We start from the raw sequence: 10,755 nt of genomic DNA, 5'->3' as shown, positions 1-10,755 counted from the left end.
TTAAAAAAACGACTTATTTATTATATCCGGTGTAACGGTTAGCCCTGGTACAATATCAAACGTCCCTTATAGTTGTCCGGACAAATAGCCTGTACAAAAACACAATACATATATTATCCAATTTTTAAAGAGTAGTGATAAAAAATAAAATGACATTTTAATTTTAAATTGTCTTGTAATTCGTCTGTTAGCCAAATTGTTAAGTTAAAAAGGCAATTTATAATAAAAATGTGTATCTTTTAAAACGGCATTCTCATCTAGTTACTATCTTCTCCATTAAAGAACCATTACTGGTCTGTGCGACCGCGATTAGCATCATATGCTACTTATTTGAGAAACTGCTGATTGGATTGGTTTTTCAGGTATGATTGATTGAAAAATTTCTACCATGGCTATGTAGCAACAGTGTGAATAAACTGTGGATTCCACTTGCTCTTAGTATATATATTTTAGACAAATTTAAGCATGTTTTCTTATGGGTAGACTGGACTGGGCCTACTACCGTGTAAAACACTTGAAGATAATTGTAATGTTTACGTAAAATAATCCGCGGAGATACCCACTAAATCGGTTTTAATTCTGGATTTAAGCAGTAACTTCGGATAGATCAAAGTTTCATTAAGCCATCTTGTAATTTTTACGTTTAAATACAAATTGAAATGGATTTATTTTTTTAAAGGGGGGTCCATTCATTCCATTTCTGGGTTATCATAATGAAATAATTCAGAACGTGAATGTGTAGGGCTGTGCAAGAAATTAAGCTTGATTTTTATTTATATGTTTGTTTTATTTCTTTATTGGGGGCTAGAGGGGTTGTCTTAGCTGTGCCAACCATTAAATATTCACTGTTGTTCACTAGAAGAGAGGGAAAAGCTTGGAGACATGGAGGCTCAGCCTGGAAACGTAGGGGCTCTCCCTGGAAACATGGATGCTCAGCCTGGAAACGTGGATGTTCAGCCTGAAAACGTGGATGCTCAGCCTGGAAACATGGAGGCTCAGCCTGGAAACATGGAGGTTCAGCCTGGAAACATGGAGGTTCAGCCTGGAAACATGGAGGCTCAGCCTGGAAACGTGGAGGCTCAGCCTGAAGGAATTCCACCTCAAAATCGTCCAAAATCAAAATCAAAGAAGAAATCAAAGGTAGTAATCTTCCAGTGCAGGTTTTGGACCAGCACATCTACAGTTTCTTACAAAGAAAGAACCCTTGCTGATGTCTTCCGAAAGATGCGTCAATCTTTTAGTTTAAATGTTTATTTTTTGAACGCTTCACTTGTGTTAGATAAGCCAGATCAGCAAGGTTTTGTTTTTTTAAATATTTTTTTAATTATGTTTCCATAAAGTCACATGTTTTCACATCTGGGAACAATGATGTGAAAAATTATAAATCACGTTTCTTTAGTTAACCCAATTTGACACCATATTATTTATTTTTATGAAGTGATTGCTTCAAAATTTCAAAGACAACTCTGATTAGATCTGTGTTAGTAGATTATCCATTTTAATCTTTTTTTAATTATTTTTTAAGAGGAGGATTGAGCTTATTTAAAAAAAAGCTTTTGTATACCTTTTTTGTTAGAGCTATACAAACAAAATGCAAGACTACTTGTTCAGCATTGAAGTAGTTAAGCTCCTTAAGTACCACACTCATCATAGCTTTTACCTTAGGTGATTTATTTTATCCAACAAAATATAATTTTTTTTAACAACTCCACTCAAAACATCTCTCATTTTCTAGATGGAAACCATGACACACTGCAACCAGTGATGCCATCTTGATCATTTAGTCAGTGTTGTTCAGTTGCAGCAATCTTTATTTTACAACAATTGTGTTAAAGTCTTTTAATTATTACATCTTTATCCCAGATAGTTGTTAATATACCCCTGTACAACAATTTTACACCGCTAAAGTAGTTTAAGTAACTGTACAGATACATTTTCCCCTTGTTTTTCAGTGAAACACTTTTTTTTTTCTTTTTAGTGTTAATATTTTAATTTTTTTTCCTTAGATTGTTGTTTAAATACAACATGGGTTTCTCTTTAAATACTCAATAAAACTGCCTTGTACTGATTAGGGTGCAGTGGGGCAAAAAAAAGTTAAGAACACTTTGATTAGAGCTTAAAAACCTAAATGAGTTAATCCATTGGATGTTAAATGCCTATTTACTAAGTTTAGTCCATGTGATGCTTTTTCATTTAATGGAGTAGACTTCTGCTGGTAGTTTTTAGAGTAGTAGTTCTCCTAGTGTCTCGTTGACGGTCTATGACGGCTGTTCATGGACTGGCTGGGACAGCTTGGCATGAGCAAAACAAACCTTTTTATTATAATTATGAACCAAACTCTTAAATTTGAAACACTGGACTCTAGAGTCCAGAATTATAAGAGAGGAATGACAACATGACAGACTCGTATGCAGGTTGCTGCTGCACTTCAGTGTTCTTGACTGTGGCATAAATGCAACCTGAGGGAAAAAAAACGAGTCATGTTATGATGTTCTGTGGAGAGCTCCCTGCTCCAAATCCCTTGGATCCAGATGTATCTTGCATCCTTCTCTACTAAAGAGGGGTGTTTCCGAACATTTTTGATGCATCTAAGTTTTTTTTTTTTCTTGCCTAATGTATTTATTTCTACCTCCCATAAGCATCATTCTGGTTTCGGCAGTCTGGGAGCATTCAGGTCTTGACCTGAGTGCTCTTTAATGTCGACAAAGTACACAAATGTGTATATATTTTTTCACTTTTCTCTGTAGCTATTATTGCTTTGATAGGAACCCAGACCCGTATCAAGATGGCGCGGTTGCAGCCCTAGAAAACTCACTCTTTATGGCCGTCACTGCTTAAGGCAGGGGGTCATGAAGGATGAGGAGCTAACGGCTCTGTGGCATGCTGGGTGTAGAGGACATGGATGGAGGAGTTCAGTCCTCTGCCAGGTGTCATCCCGTCACTAATTCATGTATGTCTCTCTCCTCCTTGTGGGTTTATCCCCCGTCTGCTGACAGAAAAAGCAGCCGCAGCATTCTGCTGACATAGGTAAGTCCTTTTCCATCCGGTGCCTCTTCCAGTGCTGAGAGTTGAAGCTCGAGGTCTTGACTTGCTAACTTCTCGCAGTCTGCAGTGACATGTTTGCCGCTGCAAAGTCCCCTCAGAAATTAGGGGGCTACTGAGGTGCCGACCCATAAATTTTGGTCTTTAAAGACTTAAAATATGTTTGCAGGATTCTTTTCATGTCGGTTGGTACAAGTTTGACATGAAAACAAGTCTTGCAAAAAGCACTTTGTGCTGAATTTTTGTTGTAACTTTAAAGTGTGTGTCAGGTTGTACTCCGCCTGACTTTCTAATCCTTTGCCAGTGTTTCATTGGCTGCACTTGCTTTTATTTTCCTTTTTTTTGTGCACTGAATGCTGTATTAGTGCCCCATAGAATGGCTTATTCTGTGGCTGGATGCATTGATCGGCAGTGCATTAAAGGGGCTGCTTTTTTGTGGCCCATTTTTGGACTTAAAAATGAGTGCTCTTCCTCAAAAAAGTTCAAAAAAATTATACATCAAGACATCTAATCTTTGTTATGATGGAGAAAACAAAAAATCCCATAATTCTTTAGGTCCTGTGGGTTGTAAAAGAGTCTTGTGCCGTTTATCTCCAGCTTTTTAACTTTGCTGGATCTCAACTTGAACAATCTTGACCCACTGTAAAGTTGTTGTTTTTTTTGTGCTGATCACAGTTGTGTTTTTTCTAGTCTACACAAAAGGGGGCACAATCCATACCGTGCCCTCTCTCAGCAAAATATTGACCGGGATTACAGATTCCATTGTTGGTAAGCCAAAGGAGCAATTTTCTCTCACAAATCTCCACTTTGCTGTCCTAAGCCGGGGAGTAATGTTTCTATGTCTACAGGTCTTCAATATGTGTGGGAGTTCCGCAGCCCCACCAGGTCTGTCCAGCCCCACTACCAGTGCAAACTGTGCGCACTGTGTCGTTTGCAGCATGACATGATCGATCATGTGAAAGGATGGAAGCATTGCTTCAGATACTTGGTGAGGAAATGTGCTTTTCAGATCTGCAATGAAGTTGCTTTTTTATCTTGTTATACAATATGTTTGTGTCTGCATGCAGAAAAAAGCCCACCCCGACAAGGTAACATGTGAAGAGGAGGATGTAATCAAGGACAATGTAGTCAAGAAGAATGTTAAAGCCATTGTTGCTGAGGTGGAGAAGACGGAAGGAAGAGGACAAATCAAGGTGGGTGACTCTCCATTACTGCCCTGTTGCTCGTACTCGGCTGATGGGAATTTTTTTTGTCTGATTAGTTTGCCGTATTTTATTATTTTTATTATTTAATAAAAGCTACCAAAAGCATTTAAGTTTAAGAATTTAAGCCATGTGAGAATAAGTAACTACTTACTGAAAGACTTCGTTGTTTTTTAGCCTCATGTTTACTCCTATATTATGCTGTAAACTTACTTTTGTTACTTTGTTACTGGACTTCAGGTAATCTTGAGGGAGCCCTTTAAAGTCCACGCTTTCAAAGGAATGCGTAAGTTACAAACTTCAGGTCAATGCACTTAATTTTGTTTTTAGTCTTTGCCATTAAAGTTCCTTTTTAATTGCCAATGAAAATGAAGATGTTTGACATTTTTCCAGGTTCTGCTCTTCCAAGAGCCGGGCCCCCAGTAGATCCAGGGATGGGACCAATGGGCCCCCCCTTTGGTGAGTCTCTAAAATGAGTGCACCAATTAATTAATCGCAGCAGGGCAAAAAAAGTATTTCAGTCACTGATTATCTCCAACGTAAAAAAAAAATAAGAGAAGTCTGCATTGTTCATCATAAATCCACTTCAACTGTGATGGGCAGTAAAAAAATAAATAAATCTCATTTTAAAATAATTTATTTGCATGATGATGCAAAAAAATGGGTCATTAGTAGTTCAGTTCACCTCAGTACATATTTTATCCATCTCTGGTTCCCAATAACACAATATCAAAATTTCCAGTAGGTTTTCACCAGTTTTGCACTGTAGCTAATATTCTGGTCCATTCTTCCATGCAGATCTTCTCAAGAGCTGCGATGTTTTGTCAGTGATCTTGTGTCTTTCATTTTCTAATAATTCACTCTCAGTATGTTCAGGGGAACAATCTTGTCCCTGGTGACCTTCAACAGCTCCTTGATCTTGGTCATAGTGGAGAATTTGCAGTCCAAGATCGTGGACAGGTGTCTTGTATACAGATAACCAGTTCAAACCAGTGACAAAACAGGTAACCAGTGGAAAGAAGAACTTCTTGAAGAAGTAGTAACATGTCTGTGAGGACAGAACTCCTGCTGGTTTGTAGAAGCTAGATACTTATTTTCTCCACCACTATATAAAGACATTCTTTAAAATCATTCAATGTGATTTCCTAGATTCTTTTTTTCTCTCACAGTTGAAGTGTACCTCTGAACAATGCAGATGTTTAAGTAGGACAACTTGCAGAATTGATGAGTTCTAAATAGATGTTGTGATAAATAGATATGCTAAAATGACAATTCCAGTTTCCGAAGACAAAATTAGTCCAAGTCCAAATCTGGGTATAGTTTTTTTTTAAGGGTTTGCTGTCAATTTGTCATCTTAATTTCTCATCTGAAGCCATTTGTCATATTCTTTAAAACTTGTTAAAGAGTTGGGGTGAAATAAATTAGTTAAAATTTGCCAACATTGATGACATTAATGGTGATTATTGTACATTAACATACATATTGATATACCTTATACTGCTGCTTTAACTTGATGACTCATTTTCCAGGTCCAAATTTTTCGGACCCCATGTTTTCTGGAGAGTTTTCTGGTCATGGTGGTCCTTTCACGGACTACCAAGACAATGAATATGGGAATGCTGAATATGAAAACTACCAATCAAATGAAGATTATTCTGGCCTTGGCATGGATTGCGGATCAATTGGACATCCACCATCTGTGGGTGGAAATGGTTTTAGCCCTGGTGGAACTGAAAGCTTCAGGAGTGGACCACCGAACAATAGCTCCAACAAAATGTTTCCGGAGTTCCAGGGCAGGCAGATGGGTGGAAACTATATGAACAGGCCACCTGAGAGATCTGGAGGAATGGGAATGCCTTCACAAAGTAGTACGCTTTCCACTACTCTGCTCACATACCTGGTGGGTGTTTTCATTTATGTTTTGCTCCTTCTTAGATCAAACTAAAAACTAATTTTGCAAAATGTTTTTAGGATACGTTCCGGATACAGAATGAGAGCGATGCTCAGTTAGTGTTGAAGGTGACCCAGAAATTAACTGACGTTTTGATGGAGTACCGGCTGAGGAGCATATCATCGGTACATAACTTTACTCCTTTCTACATTTTTATTTAGCTGCATTGAAATATTCTATAATCAATGTTTTATTTTTACATACTTTTACCTTATGAGGTTAAAAAAAAAACATAAAATCTTTCAGTGTTGGGAAAAACCTAATTTTAGAATTTTATTTTCTTTTAGGGTCCGCCTCCGAGCAGTTTGCCCATGAGCTCCTCAAGCTTCTCCACTCCCTCCAGATCACAGAGCACTAGTGATCGATACTCAAATCTCTCAGGTACAAGAACCCAAAGATACTAGTAAAAAAATAAATAAAATAAAGCTTGATTGGTTTACATCTGGCTTGCATAGAGATTTATTTGTTCCACATAAGAAATGTATAACATAGCAAATACAGAAACTGGTAGAGAAAATTAAAGTATTTACAGGAATATTGTTCAACTTTGGCAAAGTTTCAAGAGTGAAAATGCATTTGAAGTTGTGTAATTTCACATTTCTGTCTTGTTTCAGGTCCATCCAGGTATTCTGATGGTCCTCCAAGGTACTACAAATGAGCAAAAGATGGCTTCCTGGTTTCTTCCTGTCACTTCAACCCACAATTGAATACTTTTTGGATTATTTGTTTTTTTTATATACATTTTGTTGGGCTCTTTTTGTTGCTTTTTACCATTTCTTTCTATCTGGGAGGAAAAATAAGATTATTTTTAGAGGCAACTTATTGCTGATGTGACTTTGAGTTGATCTTTTGATTATTTGGCAATTGTTTTACCTAATAAAATTTGAAAACACCTTTAAACTTTTAAGGCTTTTATTACAAAAAGCAACAGAACACAAGTGGTAAACAAGAAGTAGGACTTACAGAACACTTTCTCTTCTTGTAGGTTATGTTTACATTAAGCATTTCCACTTTTTTTTTAATTGGTCAGATTTGGCTTGTTTAACAGTCCTTGTTCCAACAGTCCAAAATGAAATTGTACAACCACACTAATTAAAACTATTTGAAATGATTCTGAAAATCAACAAGAGTAAATGATCACTAATGAAAATTCATTCATTCATTTTCTTGGCTGCTTTGTCCCTTGTGGGGTTGCGGGGGTGCCGGAGTCTATCCCGGCTACTGATGGGCGAAGGCGGGGTTCACCCTGGAGAGGTCGCCAGTGAATCGCAGGGCCTCAATCACACAGCTATTCACTCTCACATTTATATCTAGTCACCAATAAACATATGAAGCATGTTTTTGGACGGTGGGAGGAAGCCGGAGTCCCTGGGGAGAACATGCAAACTCCACACAGAAAGTTCCCCAGTTGGTGTTTCGGTTTCAAATCCCCCAGCCGGGAATTGAACCGGGGCCTTCTTGCTGTGTGGCAAAAGCGCTAACCACTGCGCCACCGTGCAGCCCTGAAAACTAATGAAAATAACTCAACCAAATACGTTTATCTACACAAGATTTAGCTAAGATCTTGAATATTTTGGACTCTCAGATTTTCGGCACAATGTCCTCCATTTGCTTTACGCTTATGCAAGTAAGGAGCAACTTTTCTCCCAGAAAATCCTCTCCATTGAGCTGCTGGGCGAGCATGGCAATCTTTTCTGATTCAAGCTTCAGAACAGCTTCTCCGATGCTTTTACCATCCTCGCCACACACCAGTCTGATATCCTTCACCTCAAAGTTATGTTTGCTGAAGAAGGCCTTGATTTGACTTTTCTGTACACCTGCAGGCATGTTTCTCACAAACAAGCAAAGCCGGGCTGCTTGGCTCTGGTGGACTTTCGACACCTCTCCCTCATCTGGCCAGAACTTCCTCTTGTTGGGTCTCTTTTCTATCGGAGCAGGTCTTTTATTCTTAGGGTTGGTCTCAGCCATCATTTCTGTCATCATTTTTCTGGTGATTGTTGAGACCTTTATTGTCCTCGAGCCAAAATGACAGCCAGAAAGATTTATGGCATATTCAAAGTCTTTAAAACTATCAAAAATAAAGAAAGCAGTGTCAGTTATGTTGCGACTCCGGTCAAGTAAATGTAGAACATTTTTATGTGGAAGATTTGGACAAGAGAAAAAGTTCTTCAGTTCAGTCTTGGTTATAGTCTTTGGAAGATTACTGACCATCACAATATGCTCCTTTGGTAAAGACAAAACATTTTCTGACCCTGAATTAGATCTTGGCTTTTCAAAAGAGCAGAGATCAGTAGTTTCCTTTTTAAGAAAATGGCTGCTCAGACTTGAAAAATGTTGCTGAGGTTCCACATTGCAAGCATTTTCACACTCTTGCAGAAAAGCGGCCCACAATTTCTCATCTGCTGCACGTACTTCCACACAGTGAGATCCTAGTGGACGCTGGTTGAAGCACAGAGCATCCGATGCGTCTTGCTTTTGTGCAAACTTCACCAGGCAGCCCACTTTACATCCAAGCTTCACGTTCGTTATGACTTCCTCCACAGTCAATCCTTTGAAAAAAATGCAGATTTCTTCTTTAGTCGTTGAAGCTGGCAAACCAAAAAGCCTGACGTATCCCGGCTTTGAGCTTGTATCTGGTTTTCTCCTCACCACAGAAAAAACATCTTTCCTTTCACCTTGAGAAAAGTCTATGTTTGGGGCTGTAGTATGTGATGCCTGGATGCCATGAAGGACGGTACAAACTCCCAAAATAAAAGCTGTGCTGGAGTCTAGAGGTTGTGCAGTTTGATTAGATTGACTGTTAGAATTAATCATTGGAGGATCCGGATCATCAAGTTCAGCAAGCTGCGAAGAAGCAGCACCAGGCTGTGCCACATGGTCATGCAGGGGTGTTCCATTCTCTGAATCTGCAGGGGGATGTGGCTGGGATCCCTTGATAGTCAGCGGTTTAGTCTTCTCCTTCAGAAGTAGCTTGAGTCTATGCTCCAGTTCTTCCATGCTGCTAATGTACAGATTGACAGTAGACCTCTTGAGAGGTTGTCCAGACCTCCGCATGGCAAGCTGAGCATGTCTTTCTGTGCCGAAGGCAATAAAAGCTTCCTTAAGTTGCCCTCCTAAAATGTAAACTCCTCCATTTGGTATGTAGAGATCTTTGAAGAATTCCCTTATATCTTCAGCTCCTGCTTTTACATCCAGCCCTTGCATTCGCATGATTATAGACATTTTTAAAATGTGGGTTAGGTTGGTTCTGAAACCTATAAAAAAAGAGAGAGGAAAAAAAACATTAGGTTTGAGATTTTAGGGCAAGTGGAAACAAAGAGGTCACGTGAAGGGGTGGAAAAAACTACAGCCATGTGGAAAGCTACTCACCTGAAATGTTAAAAGTGGTTTTGTGGAAGCTGGTGCAGCAGAAATCCTTCACCACGTGTTCATGGCTGCTTTGGAGAAATAAAACGGTCTATTCCTTTCTTTAAAATAAAGTAAAGTTTAACAACCACCCCGCAGCCATACTTTAGAACAAAACGTGAGACGCTCGGTTCCCTCCTTTTATATTCATTTATCTTCCTCTTCTAGCTTTTTCCGGTAGTGTTGGAATCGTTTAGCGCGCTCCTGCCCCCTACTGTCAGATGTATGTAACAATATAAAATCAACGATGGGAGGAAGAAAGGCAGATGAATCGAAACCAATAAAAACTGTAAAACTAAACACATTAAATCTAAAAAGACTGAAACAGTTCCAATTGTGCACTAAATTCTTAAAAACTATACATACTTTTCCTTAGTGAGATTATAGAAATTTATAATTTTCAACTAGAAAAAAATATTTGATAGTAAAGTAATTAACATAAAGACAAAGGTCCAAATCAATTCAAAATTAAGATTTAATAAGAACAAATAAAAATATAGTTTATGTTATAAGCACTAAATTTCAGAAACACAGTGAGAGAGAAAAAAAGACAAACCAAAGGCCCCAAGATAATAGTTATAAGCGATCTTATATCCGTTTTAAAAAATCTGAACGCTCGTATGTCTATGTATACATTTTTTTATTTGTTATTTTTTTGTTAGAGAAAGTTTAAAATGCATTCAGAAACCAGTGACCGTAAATAAATAGTGTGTTATTATAATTATTTCAGTTATCATTGAAATGATTAAATCAATACTTTTTACACACATTCAAAACATACTGCCTGTTTCTGTTTTGATCAAAATTACAGCTTTAATTTTGCCAATTTAATTTAGTTATCAAATATCACATGTTTTGACAGTAAAACAAAACTTTGTTTAGCATTTGCTGCAACAAAAGTGACAATCACAGTCAACTAAAATCATCAGGGATAAGTCTGGACGCCCTGCAACGGCTTTGAGGTCTGACTGCACAGAAACTGAAAGAAAAAAAAAATAATAATAAATAACACTATAAGCTGTACATATTGAAATATGATGTGGCTTTTATGGGTATGCATTTAACTAAGACAATGAATCTGATTACTGTTGACTAACTTAAAATTACCTTAAGTTACAGTAGTACTAAACCTGGTTGAAGTCACAAGTTCACATT

General features: G+C 37.9%; 2 protein-coding genes across 3 annotated transcripts; one reads left to right on the top strand and one right to left on the bottom strand.

Moving 5' to 3' along the window:
- Window positions 1–251: 251 nt before the first annotated feature.
- On the top strand, window positions 252–7,095 carry si:ch211-197h24.6. 2 transcript variants are annotated; one of them, XM_024266991.2, is made up of 12 exons: window positions 252–362; window positions 860–1,140; window positions 2,997–3,027; window positions 3,733–3,810; window positions 3,891–4,030; window positions 4,110–4,235; window positions 4,485–4,530; window positions 4,638–4,703; window positions 5,774–6,144; window positions 6,216–6,320; window positions 6,483–6,576; window positions 6,810–7,095. In XM_024266991.2, exons 2-12 carry the CDS (start codon window positions 883–885, stop codon window positions 6,851–6,853), a joined length of 1,359 nt encoding a protein of 452 aa, XP_024122759.1. In that variant the 5' UTR covers window positions 252–362; window positions 860–882; the 3' UTR covers window positions 6,854–7,095. The 2 variants fall into 2 exon arrangements, with proteins under 2 accessions (XP_024122759.1, XP_024122760.1); XM_024266992.2 differs by having other exon boundaries at window positions 261–362; window positions 863–1,140; window positions 6,810–7,060.
- Window positions 6,639–9,831, bottom strand: rbm12ba (RNA binding motif protein 12Ba). The gene is made up of 2 exons (XM_024266990.2): window positions 9,565–9,831; window positions 6,639–9,449 (listed from the first exon to the last, which is right to left on the bottom strand). The coding sequence occupies exon 2, from the start codon at window positions 9,415–9,417 to the stop codon at window positions 7,777–7,779; it is 1,641 nt and encodes a 546-aa protein (XP_024122758.1). The 5' UTR covers window positions 9,418–9,449; window positions 9,565–9,831; the 3' UTR covers window positions 6,639–7,776.
- Window positions 9,832–10,755: the final 924 nt, after the last annotated feature.

Source organism: Oryzias melastigma, linkage group LG16 (assembly GCF_002922805.2).
Source record: "Oryzias melastigma strain HK-1 linkage group LG16, ASM292280v2, whole genome shotgun sequence".
Classification (NCBI taxonomy): Eukaryota; Metazoa; Chordata; class Actinopteri; order Beloniformes; family Adrianichthyidae; genus Oryzias; species Oryzias melastigma.
The sequence above is the reverse complement of the archived record's forward strand: the minus strand, read 5'-3'. Positions and strand labels throughout refer to the sequence as shown.